At 48.7% G+C, this 25,190-nt stretch overlaps 1 protein-coding gene across 1 annotated transcript in view; it reads right to left on the bottom strand.

The window, feature by feature from the left end:
- PPP1R12A (protein phosphatase 1 regulatory subunit 12A) overlaps nt 1-25,190 on the bottom strand; it is a 297,833-nt gene that overhangs the window by 138,964 nt on the left and 133,679 nt on the right. The window contains exons 7-8 of the mRNA XM_082254983.1: nt 18,786-18,865; nt 17,842-17,999 (exon numbers count right to left, since the gene is read on the bottom strand). Coding sequence (XP_082111109.1) covers nt 17,842-17,999; nt 18,786-18,865 — 238 coding nt within the window. The remainder of the gene's footprint in view (nt 1-17,841; nt 18,000-18,785; nt 18,866-25,190) is intronic.

The raw sequence follows: 25,190 nt of genomic DNA, 5'->3' as shown, positions 1-25,190 counted from the left end.
GAAGCTTCCAAGGAATGTCGGCGACCAGCCGCACCAGATCGGCGTACCAAGCCTGGGGAGGCCAGTCCAGGGCCACTAAGATGACCGGAATCCCTTCCGCCTCGATCCTGCGTAGAAGTGTTGGCAGACGCTTGAGAGGAGGGAAAGCATAAATCAGACGATACTAACCCCACGGGGGCATCTGTGGCGTCCGCCAGAGGATTCCGTGCCACAAACCTCTGATCCTGTTGAGCCGAGATGCCGACAGATCCACCTCGGGTGAGGTCCTACCCGGTAAAACAACTGATTAAACATCTTTGGATGACAGGACCACTACCCTCCTTGGTCCAACACCTGCCGACTGAGGTTATCCGCCTGCCAATTTTCCACCCCCCGAATGTGCATGCGGAGGGGGCTGTAACAAACCGTTCTGCCCATCTTAGAATGCGGGCTACCTCCAGAGCCACCAGGAATCTTGTGCCCCCCCTAGTGATTGGCATAAGCCACGGCCATGGCATTGTCTGATTGAATGCGCACTGGACATCCCTGAAAACGATCCGTCCAACGTTCCAGGCTATCTCCTTCAAAAGGGAAGATCAGTCAAGGCCGTAAACCAGCATTTGAGCCAAAAAATAAGCCTAAAGACCACTGCCGAAACAGAGAGCCTAGCACCTAAGGGAGCCGCACCCAAAGAGGCATCACAGATAAACTGCAGCCCCTGGACCAACTGGTCCGCCAGCTCAGCAAAGGCAGGGGGAGCTGCTCCCTCCTCCAGGTCACGGCGTAAAAGCTTAGCCCACTTGGTCAGAGTTTGCGACACAGGGCATTGGCGAATACCAGCCTCAGTACCGAACCTGCAAGTGTATATGTTATGGGCCATAGCCTCCGCCTTCCTGTCAGCTGGGTCCTCAAAGGCAGAAAACTCTTCAACCGGAATCATGGTTGCCTTGTTCAATCCAGTAATAGGAGGGTCCCCCACCGGTGTAACAGACCATTTTAAGAAGGAACTCCTCAAATGGGTACCCCATAGCAAATCGCTTAGGGACCACAAGAGGACATTTTGGTTGTTCCCACTCCTTAGCAACAATTCTGTCAAAATAGGAAGAGATACAGGAGTCTGCACCCACTGCCAAAACCGCCGCCCAGAGGGCTTCACTGTCATGGTGGTCGCAATTTGCATTGGCAAACCACCGCAAAATGGCCGCCTATATAAAACATGGCCACCATGCATAGAGCACACAGTTTACAAGAAAAAGGCGGCACTCAAAGCCTCAGAAAACAGCACAGGTAGGAAGGGAGGCACTGGCAGGAGCAACCCCCCCCCCCGGTACAGCAAACCCCCCCAAGCTCCCCCCCCCCCGGCACCGACGATCAACAGGTCCCTCCGCCCAATCGCCAGAATGCCCTGCTCCGACCCCAGGTGGTGGACTACACCACCAGCATAGTGAATATGGGGGGGGGGGCAGATGGCCTAAAGGGACCACCAGACCGATGAGGGGGGTGCCTAACGGGAAGGAGGGAAACCCAGGGGTCCGACCGTCCAATGGAGGGGCCCACATCCACCCCAAAACACTCCATGAGGAGAGGAGGGACAGCTACCTACCATACCAGGAACCAGACAGAACTTTCTCTGCCAGGAGGAACACTGCGACTTGGGCCTAGAAGTGGTCGTATGCGACCTCGCAAAGCGTTTAATTCGCAGGCAAGCCCCCATCTGGTGGGGCTATGTTGCGACCGACCCAGCGATCGTGATTATCCAGCCCATGGCCCAGTCCGGCAGTTGATTGTAGACCTACCAGGAAAAAAACCCATCTAAAGAAAAAAAAAGGCCAGGACCAAAGATTCCAGCAAGGAACTAGTCCTAACTCCTGACAAGGCAGAAAAAAAAAAAATGAGTACCCTATAGCAGAGCGAGGGAGTATAGCCCCTGGGACTGCCTATAGGCATAGCCAGACTTTCTGCCTAGTGTCCCACTCCTGTAGGTAGCACTATAGCCCAATTGCTAAGAAGATCAGGAGCTGTGTGTCAATGAATGAGAGAAATTTTGGCTTCTCACTTTGGGCAAACAGGTGGCAGTGTTTACGTCCTCTACAAAGCAATCTGCGGTGGACTGCTTTACAGAGGGTGTCACAGTAGCAGCTAGCTAGAGGTACTATTGCCACCTCTCAAAGCATTTAAAAACTTGTGGTTGCGATGTGGCCCTACTGATCTCAATAGGCTATTTTGAAAGGCGGTTCTGCCTTTAAAACGCTGCAGCGTGAGCAAAAATTGTCACGACCACGAAGCAAAGCATCCAACCACAGCATGTGTGCAGCCATGTCAGGCTGTAATGTTAGAATTCTAATGGGCAGTCAGGGAGGTAGTAAAATAGTAAAACCGTGGCTCAGCTGACCAGCTGGTAAGTGAACACCTTGGTTTAAAAAAGATCTTAACCATTGTGTTATACTGCCCCCTACAGGAGTAAGACACTAGGCAGAAAAAGGTCTGGCTATGCCCTTGGAGCAGTCCAAGGGGGTATACTCCCCCTCTTTGCTATTGGCACTCAGATTAGTTACAAGCAGTGTCAGAAGAATTACAACTCCACCGAGGTGTGGGTGCTGTGTCTATCGAACATCAGAGAAATGGATTTTATGGCAAGTCAAAAATCCCATTTTCTCTTTCGTTCACTGACGAACACAGCTTTAGATCTTGATAACCCTTGGGACATCCCAAAGCAAGAGGGGTGGGAAAAGCAAAAAAATTCCCAGGGCAAAAACAGCCAACCAGGCAACTGGAGCCCACCTGGAAAAAAAAAAATACACCCTCGAAGAGGATCAGGTCCTCTCAACAGCAGCCTGAAAAACCTTGCGGCCAAAAGCAGCATCCGCAGGGGCAAAACACATCCACTTTATAAAATTTTGTTAAAGTGTGCACCGACGACCAAGTGGCCGCCTTGCAAACCTGTGTCACTGACACCTGAAGGAAAGCCCAGGAGGCACAAGGCACACTCTACTTGGGCACTTTAACATAGAAAGGAGGACCCTGACTTGATGGAATAGGCCTGAATTACTGTCTGTCTGATCCATCTGGAAATGGTTGCAGAGGAAACAGACAAACCTTTACGAGGCCCACCCGTGAGCACAAAGAGTGACTTCATGAAAGACTCCGTAGCTGCCAGGTACACCCCAATTGCCCGGTCACATCCAAGGCATGCAAAGCAATTTCCTTTAGAGGTTTAAATCTGGGACACAGGGAAGGAAAAACAATATATCTTCATTCAACTGAAAATTGGAGACAACCTTTGGAAGGAACGACAGACAGGGGCGAAGAAGCACCTTATCTTTGTGAATCACCAACTAAGGTCATCGACAGGATAGCGCTGCCAGTTCCGACACCCTACGCACAGAGGTGATAGCCACCAAAAAGGCCACCTTCTGGGACAGTGTAAGCAGGGGGATCGCCCAAAGATTCTCAAAGAGAAGCTTCTGGAGGACCAAAAGCACCAAACTGAGGTCCCAAGGCAGCAACAGAGACCGCACTGGAGGAACCAAAATGTCGCACACCCTGAAGAAAGGTATGCACCAGGTAGTGTGTGGCCAAAGCAGACACCTGGCCCTTGATGGTACTCAAGGCCATTTTCTGTTCAACCCACCCCCCCTCCCATTGAAGGAAGGCCAAGATCCGAGCCACCGAGAAGGAGGGAGAATGAACCCCAAGAGAGACTCACACCACGCAATGTAGGTCTTCCACGTACGTTGGTAGACCCCCCTAGAAGTAGATTTCCTAGCTTTTATTAGTGTAGGAATCACAGACTCAGATAAACCTTTATCCTTCAGCACCTAGCCAAACCGTCATAGCCAGCGACTGTAAAGCAGCATGGAAAAATCGTTCCATGGGACAGCAGATCCTCCATGAGAGGAAGCTTCCAAGGAACGTCAGCGACCAGCAGCACCAGATCGGTGTACCAAGCCTGGCGAGGCCAGTCTGGAGCAACTAAGCTGACCGGAATCATTTCTGCCTTGATCCTGCACAGAAGTCTTGGCAGAAGCTTGAGAGGAGGAAAGGCATAAAAATCAGACGATACTGACCCCACAGGGCCACCGTCTGGTCTGACGTCCACCAGAGGAATCCTTGACCGAGCCACAAACCTCTGCATATTATCTGTTAAGCCAAGACACCAACAAATCCACCTTGGGGGTACCCCACCAGAGACACAACTGATGAAACACCCCTGGATGAAGGGACAACTCCCTTGGTCCAACGCCTGTCGACTTGAGGTAATCCGCATGACAGTTTTCCACCCCAGGAATGTGTAGGTAGAGGGGCTGTAAAACCATTCTGCCCACCTTAAAATGCCAGCTACCTTCAGAGCCGCCAGGACACTTCTTGTGCCCCTTTGGTGATTGACATAAGGCACTGCCGTGGCATTGTTAGATTGAATGCGCACTGGACAACCCTGAAGACAATCCTTCCAATGGTCCAGACAGTCTGATCGCTCGGAGTAACAAGACATTGATCGGTGGTCTGGACTCTTCCAGCGTCCAGATCCCCCAAGCAGAATGCTTGCCGAGGACACCTCCCCAGTCAGACAGGCTGGCATCCATGGTGACCACTGTCCAATACAAGGGGAGGAAGGATTTGCCCAGCCAAAGCTCCGCAGAACGAAGCCACCATTATTAGGGACCCTTTGTTCCCCGACTCAGCTGGATCATATGATCCAGCGCCTGGGGAGTCTTATCCCATTTAGTCAGAATCTCCCTTTGTATGGACCTCGTATGGAACTGTGCATACAGAACCGCCTTGAAGGTGGATACCATCAGGCCCAGCACCCGCATGCAAGTCTGGTGGGATGACCATCTGTTGGACAGCAGGAGACTAACTGCAGCCTACAATTTCTGGAGCTTGTTCAGAGGAAGGAGCACTCTGGCTAAGGCCAAGTCCAGAGTCAGGCCCAGATAGTCCAGCTTTGTGGACAGAACCAGAGCAGACTTCTGAAAATTCAGAATCCAGCCGAACTCCAACAGAGTTCTTATTGTGATCTCCAGATTTTCCACCAGAGCAGAAGGCGATGCCGCTCGCAGAAGTAGATTGTCTAAGTAGCCCAGTACCGCGATCCCCCTGTTGGCGTAGCAAAGCTAGCCCCGGGGCCAACTCTTGTGAAGACCAGAAGAGCAGAGGTGAGACCAAAGGGTTATACCACAAACTGATAATGTTTTTCTCCCACGGCAAATCGGAGGAAGCGCTGGCGACTAGCACATATTGGAATGTGAAGGTAAGCATCCTTGATGTCAAAAGAGGCGCAGAAATCCCAGAGGCAGGGATGCCACCACAGTGCAAAAGGACTCCAGCACAAAGCAGTTCAGCGCCTTGAGGTCCAGGATTGAATGCACCTTGCCTTCCTTCGAACTGTAAACAGGTTTAAGTAAAAACCCTGAAAACGTTCCTAAGTCAGAACTGGGACAATCATCCCTTGATGTAACAGGTCCTGTACTGCCCCAAACAGACCCTGTAAGCGGTCAGGGGACAGGCGCAAGTTGGAAGGAAAGAACCTTGCCGGGGAACAAGAGCCAAACTCGATCTTGTAGCCAGACCAAATGACTTTGTGGACCCACTTGTCTTGCACCAGGGAAGTCCAAGGGTCCGAAAACCAACAAAGACGTCCCCCCACTCCCGATACGGGTGAGGGCGCACCTTCATGCTGAAGGAGCCTTGTCCACGGGTTTGGAGAAGTCCGCTCTCGGCTTGCCAGACCAGGTTAGTTTGGATCCTCCAGAGGAGGCCCTGAAAGGCTTTGAGCCCTTGTCAGTCGACCCTGAGGGACGAAAACCTTATGAGCCGAAAAGAGAGGCTGACGTCTACAACGAGGTTCCTTGCCCTTAGTAGACTGCGGAAGAAAGGTACTCTTCCTCCCTGTGAGACCTTTTTATGATGCCATCCAAGGTAGATCGAAATAGGTGATCTCTGAGTCAAGGTCTTTTTAGAAGTCTGTTCCACAGACCAGCATTTGAGCCAAAAGACATGCTCAAGGATCGCAGCCAAAACAGAGCCGAGATACTAGGGGAGCTGTATCCAAAGAGGCATCACAGAAACTGCAGCCCCTGGACCAGCTGATCCACCAGCTCAGCAAAGGCAGGGGGGAGCCGTTCTCCCTCCAGGTCATGGTGTAAAAGCTTAGCCCACTTGCTCAGAGTTTGCATCACCGGGGCAATGGTGATTATCGGTCTCAGTGCCGAACCAGCCAAGATGTACATATTGCAGGCCACAGCCTACGCCTCCCTGGCAGCTGGATCCTTAAAGGTTGGGGACTCTTTCAACCAGAATCATGGTTGCCTTGTTCAATCTGAATAACCGAGGGTCCACCACTGGTGGAACGGTACACTTCTTAAGAAGGGACTCCTCCTCATTGGTGGTAGCGCTTAGTAATGTGCTTAGGGACGCTTTGGTCATCCCCATTCTTTTGACAATTTTGTCAAAATAGGCGGGGAAAGAAAACACCTTTTCCGTTCTGGATGGCTTGTGAGTGCCAAAGGGAACCTGCGCCTCTGTCGCAGTTGCATCCTCCATCTTCAAGGTCTCTCACACAGATGCAATCAGTGCTTCCACCAGCGCATTTTTGTGCGCTGTTGCAGACGTGGTGGAATCATCCTCACTATCAGAGGATTCCAGGCACGTGGTTGCAGACCCAGCAGGGTGACCCACGGCTGCGACGGCAGAATCAGATTCACAATCTAGAGAGAGAGTTGAGGCGGGGGGCGCTTTTTGCTAATCAAAAACGAAGGGATTTCCAGTCACTACTTACCAACCAGCCAGCAACCAGCCAAATTAACCTGTCTAACAGTATGCGTTAAAAACAGGGGTTTAGTTGCACACATTTGCAAATACATGCGTAAGCTGCAGGCCGCGCCAAGGCACCCTGATATCTGCAGTCCCTAACTCTACCTTTAAAGAGTCTCCACAATGGGAGCACATGCATTCTGATGAGATAGATGGAGGACAGGTGACTGGAGGGAGCCCACCCCTCCTTAAAGGCGCAGGGTCACACTGAACACCCAGCACATAGCACAATGGCAGCGAAGGTGTCAGTGCGTTGCCTGACCAATATAAACATTATACGAAATTGCAAAAAGTGGTCACCTCCTCCATCTATAACTGGTCTAGATAGTAAGAAGCACTGGAAGGGCAAACGCAGATCAAAAACGAAGGGATTTCCAGTCACTACTTAACAACCAGCCAAATTAACTTGTCTAACAGTATGCGTTTATTAACGCATACTGTTAGACAGGTTAATTTGGCTGGTTGCTGGCTGGTAAGATGGAGGAGGTGACCACTTTTTGCAATATCGTATGGCGCTTTTTGCTAGCCTGTTGCCCAAAGATGTCCTCCACCTCGGACACAAAGGACTCCAGGACCGCCGTCAGTGTCTCGATGAATGGTTGGGACCCGGAGGGCCCTGCAGCCTCAGAGGGGATCAGGTGGGGAGATGTGCTCCAAAAGACTTCATGAGTCACCAGGGGGACCCCATAAAAAGTGTAACACACTGGGCAACACCCACCGCGCAGGCAGCACCTAGCGATCCTCAGAGGGCGCGAGAACCCCAGACTAGTGAAAAGATCCCGGAGTTGGCACCAGGGGATAAGGAGGGGCTTTCATGGCTGAAATTGCTGCCCACAGGGCTCCACTGTCATGGCCGCCGCTATTTTCAATGGCAAACCACCGCTAAATGGTTGCCAGACTACACAAACATGGCCACTGTGTATAAAAACACAGGCTACAACAAAATGGCGGCACCACATGGCTTACAGGGACCCAGGAGGAAACCCAGGCCTCAAGTACAGACCCAGGCAGGACGGAGGATCCTTGGAAGGAGCCCCCACCAGGTACAACCAACCCCGCACAATCAATCATTCGGTAGCCTTTGGCGCACCCCCCGATCCCCATCGCTAGCATAGCACCCTGCCCCTAAACTAGGAGGTGGATCAGACCACCAAAACAGCCCCAACATATGTGGAGGGGGGAGAAGGATGGGGGACAGATGACAAGGGGGTGCCTGATGGGAAGGAGAGGAACCGGGGGTCCGACCTTCCTGAGGGGCCCACGTCCACTCCAAAACCCTCCAGGGGGAGAGGGGGACAGCTACTCCCCATACCAGAAACCAGACGAGCCCCGCTCCAGACAGAACCCCTCTCCATCAAAATAGGGGGGCTGTTGGCCAGGAGGAACGCTGTGACTCGAGCGGAGACCCGGTCATATGCGACCTCGCGAGTTTAACTTGCAGGGCAGCCCCTGTCCAGTGGGGCTATGTTGCGGCCGACCTAGCGCTGAACTACGGTTTGCGAGCGCTCGCTGGCCAGACTGGGATGACCACTGGATCTAGTCACCCAGTGCGACAGTTGGTTGTAGATCTCACAGGAAAAATCCGGGAGGAAAAAAATTTCTATCTAAAAAGAAAAAATTGCCAGAACCAAAGATCCCAGCAAGGTTGGGAAATGGAAATGTTAGCAATAAGAATCAGAGTGCCTAACCCACCCTCCACCATTATGCAAAAGAAAAAAAAAAAAAAAGAAGAAGAGCAGGACATAAGCCTGCAACCACATTAGCAGCAGGACAAACCTACTACCTCATTAAAATTTTAAGACTGATTCACACGCAGTAACAAACATACATTTTACTGCAATAAACCCGAAAAGCGTGGCTAAGCCCTTCAAATTAAAAAATAAAAATGTCAAGCCAAAACATTTTTTTCTTGTTTTCAATGGATTTGGAAGAACCAGAACTTCTGCCAGATTTTTACTGCTATCCAAGGCACAAACTATCACAAAATGACTCCATCTCCTCCTTGCCTTGGTCTGAAGCCCCTGGTACAAGCTACTTAAAAATGGATTTTTGTAAATTCTTACCGTAAAATCCTTTTCTCTTAAGCTCATTGACAGACGTAGTCCTCCTTGATTAATATCAACTCGGGTTATACTGCCCTCTACAGGAGTAGGACTAGACAGGAAAGAAAACATTCTGGCCACACCCTAGGGGCAGTCCCAGAGGGTATATCCTCTCACTTCCTGCTAAAGCAAATCAGTTATGTCACAAAGCAGTGTTTAGAGAATTTAACCCAACCCAACTCAAAAACAGAGGGGCGGGTACTACGTCTGTCAATGAGCTTAAGAGAAAAGGATTTTACGGTAAGATTTTACAAAAATCCATTTTTCTCTGTCGCTCATTGACAGGCGTAGTCCTCCTTGATTAATATCAACTCGGGACGTCCCAAAGCAGTGCCACAATTTAGGGGTGGGAAAATGGAAATCAAAATCCAATCTAGAAGGCCCAACCGGTGCCAACTAGAAGTTTAAAAGGCTCATCAATCAAAAGATGAGACTCAACAGAAATTCCAACGGAAAAAAACCCTTGTGGTAGACCACCGGTCTCCTCAAATTGCGGTCTGCAAAACCTTGCGGCCAAATGAGGCATCCACCGATGCCATCACATCAACTTTATAAAATTTTGTAAAGGTATGCACCGACTACCAGGTAGCCCCCTTGAACACCTGGACCACTGACGCCTGATGGCGGTAGGCCCAGGAAGTACTGAGCGCTCGAGTGGAGTGCGCCTTAACAGGGAACGGAGGATTGCGACCCTTAATAGAATAAGCCTGTACCACCGCCTGTCTAATCCATCTGGAGATAGTCGCAGCAGATGCAGGCAACCCCTTTCTGGGGCCATCCGTGATCACAAAAAGTGAATCCGTCTCACGGAACGATTCCGTAGTCTTCAGGTATACCCTGATTGCCCGCACCACATCCAAGGAATGAAACGCACATTCCCGAGGATGACTGGGCTTAGGACACAAGGAAGGTAGCACAATATCTTCATTCAGATGAAAGTCTGAAAACCACCTTAGGAAAAAAAGATGACTTCGGATGAAGAACTACCTTATCCCTATGAATCCCCAGATATGGGGAATGACAATAATGCAGCCAGTTCGGACACCCTGCGTGCAGAAGTGATAGCCACCGAGAAGGCCACCTTCTGGGATAATGTAAGCAAGGGAATCTCCCTGATATTTTCAAAGGGAGGTTTCTGAAGAACCGACAACACCAAATTAAGATCCCAGGGTGGTAAGGGCGCGCGCACTGGCGAAGCCAAGTGCTGCACCTCCTGGATGAAATTCCGCACCAAGGAATGAGTAGCCAGAGGCTTCTGGAAGAAGATTGCCAACACTGAAACCTGACCCTTGATAGTGCTCAAGGATAGTTTCTGCTCAACCCCATTTTGCAGAAAAAAACCAAGATTCGGGTCACCGAATAGGTACGTGGGGGAAAACTCCTACGATTCACACCACGCAATATAAGCCTTCCATGTGCGATAATAGACTTTGCTGGAAGTCGCTTTCCTTGCTTTAATTAGAGTAGGAATAACTGAAGCTGACAATTCCTTGTCCTTCAGTACCTGGGTCTCAATGGCCAGGCCGTTAAAGCCAGCGACTATAAAGCACGATGGAAGATCGGTCCTTGAGACCGCAGATCCTCCCTGAGAAGAAGTCTCCAAGGAGCGTCCGCGACTAGTCTTGCCCAAGTCGGCGTACCCGGCTTGATGAGGCTAGCCCGGAATTACCGGGATAACTGGAGTTCCCTCCACCTCTATCCTGCGGAGAAATCTCAGCAGTAACTTGAGAAAGGGGAAGACATACAGTAGCTGATACTTCCCCAACGGGGCGCTCACTTGAAGATCTCACAGGAACACTGGAGAAAAAAAGCTGTCTAAAAAGTATTTCTAAAAAAAAATCCTGCCAGGACCGAAGATCCTAGCAAGGAATCTAGGTCCTTACTCCTAACTAGACAGAAAAAAACTGATTTGCTTTAGCAGGAAGTGAGAGGATATACCCTCTGGGACTGCCCCTAGGGTGTGGCCAGAATGTTTTCTTTCCTGTCTAGTCCTACTCCTGTAGAGGGCAGTATAACCCGAGTTGATATTAATCAAGGAGGACTACGTCTGTCAATGAGCGACAGAGAAATCCCTATAGTAGCTATCCAAGTTGGCTCAGTTTGAGAGAATTTAGCTCACATTGTGTTACTGACAACAGTTTTACAAGACAGAGCCAACGGAAAATTTGCAATAGGGACACAGGAGTCAATTCACTAAATGATTTTGCATGCGACAAAGGTCACGTGACCCATTTTTTTCAATTCATCAAAGTAAAGTATTGAATGTGAGGTAAATATCGCAAAAAAGAAAAAACAAAGATAAATTAAAGTCAATTTACTAAGAACACACACATTTGTTATTTGTCACCTGCCAGTAGGCAGTCACTATTTTAGCACTGTGCAAAACAAAACAAAAAAAAAAAAAAAAAACAATGAAGGGAACTATGCACTGGCCAGTAAGTTAAAAGTATACAAATCTATCAGTGTTAAAATGTTCTGCACTGAATGCAGGAATGGAAATTGCAACATTTCACCAAAGGGAGATGGTTCTGTTAATGAAAATACACTAGACCAGGTATATGCAAACTGTGGCCCTCCAGCTGTAGCAAAACTACAAAACTACATGCCTCTGCCTCGAGGTGTCATGCTTGTGGATATCAGAGTCTTGCTATGCCTCATGGGACTTGTAGTTCTACAACATCTGGAGGGCCACAGTTTGCCTATCCCTGCACTAGACAATTTTCACAATTTTGTAATATTGCCATGTGCATTTACTTACAGAACTATCTTCCTCTGCTGGTGCAGTGCTAGCGTGTAAAAAAAAAAAAAAAAAAAAAAAAAAAAGTTGTGAAAAGCTACCAAAAAGCGCTAAATTTTGGTAATAAATAAATGCAAAACAAATATTTAACACATTTGGTAAATTAATGTTTTTTTTTGTGGACTTTTGAGATAAATACTGCATTAAACTGAGTTAATCTCTCAGTGAATAGTCTACCCTTACCTCTACTTAAGAAAAGCATTTTAATATTTCTATCAGTGTTAGACCCAATTAACACTGGAGTGTTTTTCTACCCATCTCCCTACACCTATGTCCAACTATGCAGAACCCCATTCTTTCTAATTGTTCCTATTCATACTTAAGCTCAGTCGCCATACGCCCAAAAAAGTAAAACTTTTTTTTTAGCATGCTCCAGTGTTTTTAATCCTATAGATGTCAATGGGAATGCCTGCAAAATGCACAACGCTCATGTTTTTTGCACATTTTTATGCCCGAAGAGTTCCTCTTCTCTAGAGGAACTGCTCTCCTCCCTTTGCTCAGCTAACTCCTGAAGCTAGTTGATACATGAGCAGAAATGCCTGTAAAAAGGCCTCCAATACCCCTAAAAAAATGGATTTTTGTAAAATCTTACCGTAAAATCCTTTTCTCTTAGCTCATTGACAGACGTAGTCCTCGGTGATACAGCACCTTCGGGTTATGTTGCCTCCACAGGAGCAGGACTAGACAGGAAATTAAAAGCTCTGGCCACACCCTAGGGGCGGTCCCAGAGGGTATATCCTCTCTCTCTCTCTGCCTCAGCAAATCAGTTATGTGAAAAAGCAGTCTTTAGAGATTTTAACCCAACCCAACTCAAAAAACAGAGGGGCGGGGACTACGTCTGTCAATGAGCTAAGAGAAAAGGATTTTACGGTAAGATTTTACAAAAATCCATTTTTCTCTAGCGCTCATTGACAGACGTAGTCCTCGGTGATACAGCACCTTCGGGACGTCCCAGAGCAGTATCACAAATGAGGGGTGGGAAAATGAAAATCAAATCCCAATCTAGAAGGCCCAACCGGTGCCAACTAGAAGTTTACAATGCTCATCCTTAATGATGAGACTCAACAAAAAAGAGAAAAATTTTTTTTTTTTTTTTTTTTTTTTTTTTCCAAACAGAAAAAACCCTCGAGGTAGACCCCCGGTCGACAAAAATTGCGGCCTGCAAAACCTTGCGGCCAAATGAGGCATCCGCCGATGCCGTCACATCAATTTTATAGAATTTTGTAAAGGTATGTACCGACGACCAGGTGGCCGCCTTACATACCTGGACCACTGACGCCTGATGGCGAAAGGCCCAGGAAGTACTGAGCGCTCGAGTGGAGTGCGCCCTAACAGGGAACGGAGGACTCTGACCCTTAATAGAATAAGCCTGTACCACCGTTTGTCTAATCCATTTGGCAATGGCCGCGGCAGATGCAGGCAAACCCTTTCTGGGGCCATCCGTGATCACAAAAAGTGAATCCGTCTTACGGAATGATTCCGTAGCTTTCAGGTATACCCTGATTGCCCGAACCACATCTAAGGAATGCATGTTCCCGATGATGCTTGGGCTGAGGACACAAGGAAGGTAGTACAATATCTTCATTCAGATGAAAATCTGAAACCACCTTAGGAAGAAAAGATGGCTTAGGATGAAGTACTACCTTATCCCTATGAATCACTAGGTATGGGGACTGGCATGATAATGCAGCCAGTTCTGACACCCTGCGAGCAGAAGTAATAGCCACCAAGAAGGCCACCTTCTGGGATAAAGTAAGCAAGGGAATCTCCCTGATGTTTTCAAAGGGAGGTTTCTGTAGAACCGACAAAACCAAATTAAGATCCCAGGGCGGTAAGGGCGCGCGGACTGGTGGAGCCAGGTGCCGCACCCCCTGGATGAAATTCCGCACCAAGGACTTGGTAGCTAAAGGCTTCTGAAAGAAGATTGCTAATGCTGAAACTTGACCCTTGATGGTGCTCAAGGCTAGCTTCTGCTCAACCCCTTGTTGCAAAAAGGCCAATATTCGAGTCACCGAATAGGTACGTGGAGGAAATCCTAAAGATTCGCACCACGCAATATAAGTCTTCCATGTGTGATAATAGACCTTGCTGGAAGTCGCTTTCCTTGCTTTAATAAGGGTAGGAATGACTGAAGTAGACAAATCTCTGTCCTTCAGTACTTGGGTCTCAATGGCCAGGCCATTAAAACCAGCGACTGTAAAGCATGATGGTAAATTGGTCCTTGAGACCACAGACACTCCCTGAGACGAAGTTCCCACGGAACGTCTGCGACTAGCATGTCCAAGTCGGCCAGGCCGGCTTGAGGAGGCCAGCCTAGAATTTCTAGGACCACTGGCGCTGATAGAATCTGAACCAGGCGTCCCTAGAGGTATCTGGCCCCGACCATCCGAGAAAGTCTGGTCGTTTTCTGTTCCCACACATTTATCAGATACCTGATTGTTATCAGGAAGGGTGATCTTTTCTGGTTGAACCTCAGGGACCGAAGTCACCCGACTAGAGGCTACTTGGCCTATTCTGGTCAACCAGATCCGATTCCTGTGAGGTATAGGGACTAATCTTAGGAAAAGGTAAAGGAAAAGATCTATTCAGGGAACGGTAACTACCGCTTCCTGTAGTACTTAAATGTTGGAAGGGAAGAATCGCACCGGTAGTAGTGGTTGATGCTCGATCTAATGTCCTGAATACCGGTGAAAACGTCCCCCCACCCTGAAACCGGGTGGGGGCGCACCTTCAGGCTGTGTACTCCTTTGCTTCAGGGTTGGCTGGGTTGGTCCTCTGCTTGTCCGACCAGCCCTTCTTGAACCCTCCTGGAGGAGTCTTGCCTTTCCCGCTTGTACCAGCCGGGCGCCCTTTATGGGCGGTAAAGAAAGGTCCTCGCTTGTTGCGAGGTCCCTTAGCTTTAGCAGCCTGTGGCAAAAAAGTGCTCTTGCCCCCAGTGGCATCCTTCATGATTTCATCTAGGTTGGCCCCAAATAGACGATTCCCCTGAAAAGGGAGATTTGTCAAGGTCTTTTTGGAACCTAGGTCAGCTGACCAGCATTTTAACCACAGCACACGTCTGAGGATGACCGCTGACCTAGATGCATGCCCTAATAAGGGAGTAGTGTCCAAGGCTGCGTCACAGATAAACTGTAGCCCTTGTATAATCTGTTCCATCAAATCAGATGTCTCCTGGGGAATATCTTTTCCCCTAAGGTCTTGGCGTACCATTCTCGCCCATTCCGTAAGTGTCTGGGAAACTAGACCAATAACAATTACTGGTCTAAATGCTGACCCTATCAGAGAGAAGATGGTGCGGGACTCTGCTTCCATCTTTCGATCCACCGGATCCTTAAAGGACGAAGTGTCCTCCACTGGTATAACCGTGGCTTTATTCAGCCTGGAAATAGGTGGATCCACCACTGGTGGTACCGTCCATTTCTTAATGATGGATTCCTCAAACGGATAGCGTCTAGCAATACGCTTGGAAATAGTAAAGGTACGTTTAGAGTGCTCCCATTCTCCTTTAATCTGATTACCGAAACACTTGGGTACAGGAAAAACCTTCACCGTTTTGATGGGCTTATTAGTACCAAAAGGAATCTCTGTTTCAGTTGCCTCTGCCGGTAAAGCCTCAAGTTTTAAGGTTTCCTGCACTGCCACAACTAGTGCGTCCACCAATGCTTCTTCCTGAATTATAGCGGGAGAAGAAACGTCCTCCTCACTGTCTGAGGGGGCTTTATCTGAGACAACAGCCCTTGCAGAGGAACCTGAAACTGCAGTGACCATATCTGAATCTGAGTCAGAGGTGTCAGATAGTATAGGGGTAGGCGGGGGTCGCTTCCTTGACCCCCGTCCCTGACAGGCCGCCTCCACCCGAGCCACCATAGACTCCAAAATTGCTGTAAATGACTCTACACTCTGTGCACCGGCGGGTCCCGTGCCCCCTCGAGGGAAACAGGTGGGGGAATATGTGTGGCAGGGTCCATGATAATTCCAGTCACTTCCTGGATAATATAATTCAAAAATAAAAAACTTTTTTTTTTTTTTTTTTCAGACCCCCAGCGCCACAAAAAGCCCCTTAGTGTTACCTGCTAGGGATCCCTATCGATCGAGAGAGAGAGAGATAGACCCCCAGGCTCACCACTTGATGCTCAGAGTTTAACTGCAACAGGTTACAGCGCTGTCTTGACAAACAGGAAGTCTTTTGGCTGGCTGCCCAGGAAGAAAGGAGGCGGCTCCGCCCCTCTGCACGCCTTCCGGCGCCTCCCCTAGCTCCACGAGGTGTTTGGATCACCTCAAACATGGCCGCCCCCATGCTGGAGACACGAGGCTACGCCAAAATGGCGGCTCGTGCGATCCAGCAAAAAAAAATGGCGGCGGCCTGTACTGAATAGCGGTGTGCTGCAGGGCACACAACACTCTCTCTGCATGGGGATTTGGCGTGGTTGGCGGTACCGGCCCTGGCGGACCGCATGGCCATTCGGGAGGCCTGCTAATAGCTGGAGATCTGATTAGGAAGGCAGTCTACATGTCCGTGGCTTCTGACTGGTAGGTAGCTTATTCTTATCACCGTAAGATTCCCAGAATGCCACTGATTACAATCTTTTTAACATGTATACAATTAGATTGTTAGCTCCCAAACCAAGCCTCCTGGCTTTTTGCACATAAAATCACACTCAAAGTAGGAGGATCTGTGTCATTTATAGAATAGAGAGGGACTCTATCTTACCATACAGAGAGGGGCCCGCGTTCACCACAAGACCCGTCAGGGGAAAAGGGGGAACATACTACTCACCATACTGGAACCAGGCGGGCACCAACTCCTGACAGTACCCCTCTCCACCGGGGCGGGAGGGCTGTCGACCGATATGGACGCTGTGACTCATGGTCTTTGGCGTTTCAGCGAGACTTTTAACTCGCGGGGTCAGTCCTTTAATGGGACTTTGTCGCGGCCGACCCAGCGCGGAGCTATGGCCTGCACGCGCTCGTAGGCTGAACTGGGGTGACCACCGGATCTCAACATCCAGCCCGTCGCCCAGTTCAGCTTTCTTGCTTGAAGATCTCACAGGAACACTGGAGAAAAAAAGCTGTCTAAAAAAATCTTTTAAGAAAAAAATCTTGCCAGGACCTAAGATCCCAGCAAGGTATCTAGGTCCTTACTCCTAACTAGACAGAAAATAACTGATTTGCTGAGGCAGAGAGAGAGAGGATATACCCTCTGGGACTGCCCCTAGGGTGTGGCCAGAGCTTTTTAATTTCCTGTCTAGTCCTGCTCCTGTGGAGGCAACATAACCCGAAGGTGCTGTATCACCGAGGACTACGTCTGTCAATGAGCGCTAGAGAAATGCCTGTTTGTCGCTCAGCTCAGGTTCCCAGAGTGCAGACTTCTTGTTGGAGATTTCCTCTCATTTCCTGTCTGGTAAAAAACTAAGAAGGTAGGAGGGTGGGAGGATTGCTCTAATGGAGCACCAGATAGCAGTAAACACCTGACAGAAGTTCCTATTACCATGCTATCAAAACTAAAAAATAAATCAATAAATGTTTAGGCTGAACACAGATCATAAACATTTTAAATCCTGTTGAATTTTAGGTTTCATGGGTAGTTTAAGAAGCTATATGACTAATAATGGAAAACATACATACTACATTTTGTAGAACGGTCTCCTTCACAAAGAAGGAGAAAATAAATGGATTACACAGCACATATTCAAACCCACTACTAAGCCTGGGAGACAAGCAAAGAATTTAGGTACATAAATATCTACTTATTTTGCCAGAATCACTTAAATTGGGATTGGATTACCCAGCTAGCATCTAAAGCAAGGCACATCAAAAGATCTACTAAGGGTAACCATAAACAACCAAATGAGAAATCAGGTTTCTCATTTATTGCTTGCACATAAGGATATCTCTAGATGTCAATAAGTGCCTCCAGTCATTAATAGAAATTCTCAACTTCCAATTTTTTGAACATTTTTTGCCCAATGAATCCGCAGATGTCTCCTTGCCTGCTATTCTTGCAAAGATACCAGTCTACCTCTGAACAGCCTAAGGATGACCAAACAATTTCCAGGAGCCTGCACACCAATATGATTAGATCTGAAGAATAACAAAAAAAAAAAAAAAGCAATCACACTCCTAAAATGAAACCCGCTACTAGGTACTAACCTGTTTCTGCTTCAGATTCAGAGTCTTCTTCCTCCTCTTCTTCACTAGAACAGCTAGACTCATCCTTCTTTCCTTCATCCTCTTCATCTGCCTTCTCTTGTTCAAGAGACTCAATAGTTGATAGGTTTTTCTCTTGTTCAATAATTAAAGTCTCTTTGCTAAATCAAGTATAAAGTTAGTTTTAGAAACAAAATGTGTCCAGCAAAGGATTTAGTGCTTAATGTCCTAGAATCCTCCTCCAATAGACACCTACTAAAGCTGCCAGGAGCTGCTGTCAGCTGAAGACTCATCTGTGCAGTACATTAAATTAGTAACACAAGTAGTTTAATTCTCAAAAAAAAAAAAGTGATAACACTACCCACTGGGCACTGCAGTGTGTATTCCAAACTCTGCCTACATTTCATGGCTGTATGTGACAGTTCAGACCCTGTGGTGGCCAAAAAAAAAGTAATCCCAGAACCACAGGGAACATTGTTACTCGAGAGGCTAGACTTTTCTTGGAAAAGAGCCATTGAAATGAATTGGACGTAACTTGCTCCTGACGGAAGCAAAGCACTAAGCACACTTGTAAAGCATTTTTTTTTTTTTTTTTTTTAAGAAGTAGCTTTAAAAATATCCCTCTTCCTCGTGTGTTTCAAATATATCAGAAAATGGAGAAGGCCAAGACATCACCACCAAATATTTTACCCTGACATTGAGCTGGTGTATACAGCTTGTTAGCACTGAACACTATGTTCTAAGCACACACCTTACATGGCAGCTATGTACGTATATACACTAAAGTGTCGGTATGTATGGTATAAACATTTTTTTTTTTTTGGTGTAGTGTTTTTGGGGATATAGTTCATATTCTGTGATTGCTCTTCTTGTTTGTAGACTAAATTTGTTGCAGGTCAACACAATGGGCCAATGCAAAAAGTATAAATACAAATTGTAAAACGTACTTCAGTGTTTTCAATGACTGATTGTTTTCGGTAGTAGAAGATTCAATTAATGGCGACTTCTCTTGTTTTTCACTTAAAAGCTAAAAAAAAAAAAAAAAAAAAAAAAACAACATGAACAGTAGTCATAAATAAACATGGCAGATAACAGTCAGCAAATACAATGGACATTATGTTGTTTTTATTACAACTCAACATAGCTTTTTGTTTAATCAAGACTAAAGTTAATATGGCATTTAAACAATTAAAAAAATATATATTACAACAGACGTTATCACCACAAACCTAAACATCTAAAATTGAAACATGTTAAAACAGGTCACTGTTCGTTCTACTTACCTGCTGTGCGGTGGCTGTGCACAGAGCAGCCCCTATAGTCCTTTTCTCATGTTCCCTGTTGGTGCTCCTGGCACCTAGTTTGCAATTTTGGTGGGGGGCATTGTGTTCATTCACAAAGAGCTGTGGCTCAGCCACGCTTCCTCTCACTGGCTCACTGACAGATAGAAGCAGGAATGCTATCTCGGCCAATGAGGGAGAGGCCCCGGAAAGCAGAGACATACGCGCACATCACTGGATCATGATAGGGCTCAGGTAAGTATTGCGGGGGGCTGCTGCACACAGGTTTTTTACCTTCATGCATAGAATGCAAGAAGATAAAGAAAACCTTCAGCCTTAACCACTTTAAAACGAAAAAAAAAAAAAAAAAAAGTGTGTATATACACACACACACACACACACACACACACACACACACACACACACACACACACACACACAAAAGCTGACAGACTATTACTCATGCAGGCAGAGTAGGCCCTGAGTTACTCCTAAAGTGTGACCTTGTGTCACTGTGAATATCCAGTACACCAGAGCTGCAGAGGAATCACCCTTGTGGCAAGACTGGTGGGTTGCTGGCTTTACTGCCAAGCCGTTTTGCAGACTGCTGCCTCTGACCAGAATCTTAAATTGGTGGACAGTGAGAAATAAAGGGATTTTTGACTTATAAAATCTATTTCTCTGATGTTCATTCATAGACACAGCTCATAATATTCATAACCATTGGGTAATACTGCCCCCTACAGGAGTAGGACACTAGGAAAAAAAAAAAGAATCTGGCTACGCCTATGGGCAGTCCCAGGGCATATACTCCTTCTCCCTGCTATAGGCACTCAGTTTTGTTACAAGCAGTGTCAGAAAAATTAGAACTCCACAGAGGGGTGGGTGCTGTGTCTGTCAATGAACATCAGAGAAATGGATTTTACCCGAAGTCAAAAATCCCATTTTCTCTCGTTCATTGGCGGACACAGCTCCTGATCTTCATAACCATTGGGACGTCCCAAATTCCCCAGGCTAAACAGTAGTCAACAAGGCAACAAGAGCTCAACCAAAACAACTGGAGCCCATGTGAAAAAAAAAAATACACCCGAGGATTAAGTCCTCTAAACAGCAGCCTGCAAAACCTTGCGGCCAAAAGAAGCCATCCATTTTAAAACTTTGTGAAAGTGTGCACCACTGACCAGATGGCCACCTTGCCAACCTGCATCACTGATGCAGGATGACGGAAGGCCCATGAGGCACTGAGTGCCTGAGTAGAGAGTGCGCCTTGACAGGGAAAGGAGGAACCTGACTAACCCTTGATGGAATAGGCCGGAATCACCATCTGTCTGATCCATCTGGAAATGGTCGCAGAGGAAGCAGACAACCCTTTCCGAGGTCCATCCGTGAGCACAAATAGTGAGTCCGACTTCCTGAAAGACTCCATAGCTGCCAGGCACACCCTAATTGCCCAGTCCAAATCCAAGGCATGCAAGGCAATTTCCTTCAGATGTTTAGGTCCGGGACACAGGAAAGGCAACACAATGTCTTCATTAAAATTAAAATCAGAGACGACCTTTGGGAGGGATGACGGACAGGGGCAAAGAACCACCTCATCTCTGTGAATCACCAAGGTGGACAGGATAACACAGCCAATTCTGACACCCTGCGCACAGAGGTAATAGCCACCACCTGAGACAGCGCGCAAGCAAGGGAATCTCCCAAGAGGCTTCAGGGAGGACTGAAAGCACCAAATTGAAGTCCCAAGGCAGCAATGGGGAACGTACTGGAGGAACCAAGTGTTGGACACCCTGGATAAAAAAGGTACACACCAGGGAGTGTGTGGCCCAAGGGTCGTTGAAAGAAAACCGCCAAAGTCGACACCTGGCCCTTGATGGTACTCCAGGCCCATTTTTGTTCAATCCCCATTGAAGGTCGGTCAAAATCCGAGCCACGAGAAGCAGCAAGGATGAACCCCAAGAGACCCACACCACGCAATGTACTTCTTCCACATACGATGGTAGGTCCTCCTAGAAGTAAGGTTTCCTATTTTTTAACAGTGAAGGAATCACAGACTCCGATAAACCTTTATGCTTCAGCAACTAGCGTTAAACAGCCAAGCCGTCAAAGCCACAGACTGTAAAGCAGAATGGAAGATCAGTCCTTGGGACAGCAGATCCTCCGAGAGGAACCTTCCAAGGAATGTCAGAGACCAGCCGCACCAGATTGGTGTACCAAGCCCGTGAAGACCAGTCCGGAGCAACTAACATGACCGGAATCACTTCTGCCTTGATCCTGTGTAGAAGTCTTGGCAGAAGCATGAGAGGATGGAAGGCGTAAACCAGACGATAGTGACCCCACGAGGCAACCAGCGCGTCTGCCAGAGGATCCTGTGACTGAGCCACAAACATCTGCACCTTTCTGTTGAGCCGAGACACCAACAGATGCACCTCAGGAGTGCCCCACCGAGGAGACAACTGATCAAAGATCTCCAGATGAAGGGACCACTCCCCTTGGTCCAATGCCTGCCGACTGAGGTAATCCGCCTGCCAGTTTTCCACCCCGGGAATGTGCACGACGGAGAGGGCTGGAACGCACCTTTCTGCCCACCTTCGAATGCCGACTACCTCCTGAGCCGCCAGGACACTATGCCCCCTTAGTAAATGACATAAGCTACGGCCGTGGCATTGTCCAATTGAATGCACACTGGAAACATCCCTAAAAATGATCCGTCCAATGGTCCAGGCACAGTCTGATCGCTCATAGTTCCAAGACATTGGTTGGTAGTCTGGACCCTTCTAGCGTCCAGAGCCCAGAATTTTTGCAGAGAACGCCTCCTCAGCTGGACAGGCTAGCACCTGTTGGGACCACTGTCCAATACAAGGGGAGGAAGGATTTGCCCAGCTGAAGCGCCGGAGAACTAAGCCACAATATCAGGTATTCTTTCGTTCCCCGGCTCAGCCGTAGAAGGATTGTCCAGAGACTGGAATCTTGTCCCATTGGCCAGAATCTCCCTTGTCTGGGACCTTGTCTGGAACGGTGCAAACGGAACCGCCTCGAAGATAGACACCATCAGGCTCAGCACCTGCCTGCAAGTGAGGAGGAATGACCATCCGCTGGACAACAGGAGACGAATTGCAGCCTGCAATTTCTGGAGTTTGTCCAGAGGAAGGAGCACTCTGGCTAAGGCCGGGTCCAGAGTCAGGCCCAGATAGTCCAGCTTAAGGGACAGAACCAGAGCAGACTTGTGAAAATTCAGAATCCAGCCAAACGCCTTCAGAGTACATATTGTGATCTCCAGGTTTTCCACCAAAGCAGTATGGGACTCCGCTCGCAGAAGGAGGTCGTCCAAGTAGCTCAGTACGGCGATCACCCGTTTGCATAACGACGCTAGGACCGGGCCTAACACTTTTGTGAAGACCCGAGGAAAAGAGGCGAGACCAAAGGGTAATGCCACAAACTGATAATGCTCCTCTCCCACAGCAAAGCGGAGGAAGCGCTGGTGACCGGCACATATTGGAATGCAGGGATGCGTCTACGGTGTGAACGGACTCTATCTTGAACTTCTGCAACCGCACAAAGCAGTTCAGTGCCTTGAGATCCAGGAATGGCTGCACCTTGCCTTCCGTCCTGGGAACTGTGAACAGGTTTGAGTAAAAGTCCTGAAAAGTCTGTACCGGGACAATCACCCCTTGATGCAACAGGTCTTGTACAGCCCCAAACAGACCCTGTAAATGGTCTGGGGACCGGCGCAAGTGTGAAGGAAAGAACCTTGCCGGGGGACAAGAGTTAAACTCAATCTAGTAGCCGGACTGAACAACTTCGTGGACCCACTTGTCTTGTACCAGGGTAGTCCACAGGTCCGGAAACCAACCAAGACGCCCCCCAACCCCAATACGGGTGAGGCAGCACCTTCATGCTGAAGGAGCCTTGTCCATGGCTTTGGAGAAGCTCGCTCTCGGCTTGCCAGACCAGGCTCATTTCGATCCTCCATAAGAGGCCCTGGAAAGGCTTCGAGCCCTCGTCCGACTCTGTGGAACGGAAAAAACTTCTTATGACCCGAGGAGGGGACCCAGGTCTACGACGAGGTTCCTTGTCCTTCGTAGCCTGCTGAAGAAAAGTGCTCTTTCCCCCCATGAGACCGTTAATGATGTCATCCAGGGTAGCCCCAAACAGGCGATCCCCTTGAAAGGAGGGGGGGGGGGGCGGTCAATCAAGGCCTTTTTAGAAGTCTGATCAGACCAGCATTTAAGCGAAAAGATGCACCATAGGACGACTGCCAAAACAGAGAGCCGCATCCAAAGACATCACAGAAACTGCAGCCCCTGATACAGCTTGGTCCGCCAGCTCAGCAAAGGCAGGGGGGAGCTCGGTCAGAGTTTGCGACACCAATGCAATAGTGAATACGGCCTCAGTGGATATTGCAGGCCACAGCCTCCGCCTTTCTGTCAGACAGATTTTTAAAGGCCAGGGACTCTTCAACCGGAATCATGGCTGCCTTGTTCAATCTTCAAACCGGAGGGTCTATCACCCGTGGAACAGTCCACTTCTTAATAAAGGGACTCCTCATAGGGGTAACGCGGAGTAAATTGCCTGTGGACCCTAAGGTGACGCTTTGGTCATGCCCACTCTTTAGCGATAATTCTCCTTTGCCGCTCTGAATGGCTTGTGAGTGCCAAAGGGAACCTATGCCTCCGTCGCAGCTGCGTCCTCCATCTTTAAGGTCTCACGCACAGATACACCCAGTGCGTCCACCAGAGCCTTTTTGTGCACCGTTGCAGATTTGGAGGAATCATCCTCACTATCTTGAGGATTCTGGGCACGTGGTCGCAGACCCAACAGGTTGACCCACGTCCGCGGATCTGATAAGACAGATGAGGCAGGGGAAGGCGGGGGTGCTTTTTGATAGCCCATCGCCTGAAAACCACCTCCACCTGGGACACAAAGTACTCCAGGACCGATGTATCGGTGCGTCGATGGATGGTTTGTGACCCGGAGGGCCCCGCAACCTCAGAGGGGGGTCATGTGGGGAGATGTACTCCAAAGACTCCATGAGTTACCAGGAGGACCCGACAAAAAGTATAGCACTGCAAAAGGGACAACCCCCACAGCGCTGACAGCACCACCTGGTCATCAGACAAAAGCACTAAGCACAGACACATGCTTGCCGCGATTTTCAATGGCAAATCGCAAAATGGCCGCTGGACTACACAAACATGGCGTGCATAGAAACACAGGCTATAGAAAAATGGCGGCACCACGAGGCACCCAGGAGGAATCCCTGGGCCTCAAGGACAGACCTAGGCAGGAGGGGGACAATGGCAGGGGGCCCCATCAGGAACAACCCTCCCTGCACAGTCAATTGTCCGGTCCCCGGTGGCGCACCCCCCCGGCCCCCATCGCCAGTGCAAGGCCCTGCCCCCAAACCAGGAGGTGGACCAGACCACCCACACAATCCCAGCATAAGTGGAGGGAGGATAGGGGGGTGCTTGATGGGAAGGAGGGGAACCCCAGGGGTCCAACCGTCCCAAGGAGGAGCCCCACGTTCAACACAAAACCCTCCAGGGGGAGAAGGGGTACAGGTACTCCCCATACCAGGAACCAGGCAGGCACAGCTCCAGACAGAACCCCTCACCATCTAAATGGGGGGCTGTCGGTCAGGAGGAACGCTGCGACTCAGGTCGAGACCTGGTCGCATTCGTCCTCCCCAGACGTTTGACTCGCAGGCTAGCCTCCATTCAGTGGGGCTATGTCGGGGCCAACCTAGCCTGGAACTGAGGTCCGCGCGCACTCGCTGGCCAGACTGGGGTGATTACTGGACCTAGATTATCCACCACATCGCCCAGTCTGGCAGTTGATAGTAGATCTCACAGGAAAAAACCAGGAGAAAAAAATTTGCCAGGACCAGAGATCCCAGCAAAGAACTAGGTCCTTACTCCTGATAAGCCAGAAAAAACTGTAGTACCTATGAAAGAGTATACCCCCTGGGACTGCCCATAGACGTAGCCAGATTTTTTTTCTGCCTATAGGGGGCAGTATAACCCAGTGGTTATGAAGATCAGGCGCTGTGTCTGTCATTGAACAAAAGAGAAA

This window comes from Pelophylax lessonae, assembly GCF_965119305.1.
Source record: "Pelophylax lessonae genome assembly, chromosome: 4".
Lineage (NCBI taxonomy): Eukaryota > Metazoa > Chordata > Amphibia > Anura > Ranidae > Pelophylax > Pelophylax lessonae.
The sequence above is the reverse complement of the archived record's forward strand: the minus strand, read 5'-3'. Positions and strand labels throughout refer to the sequence as shown.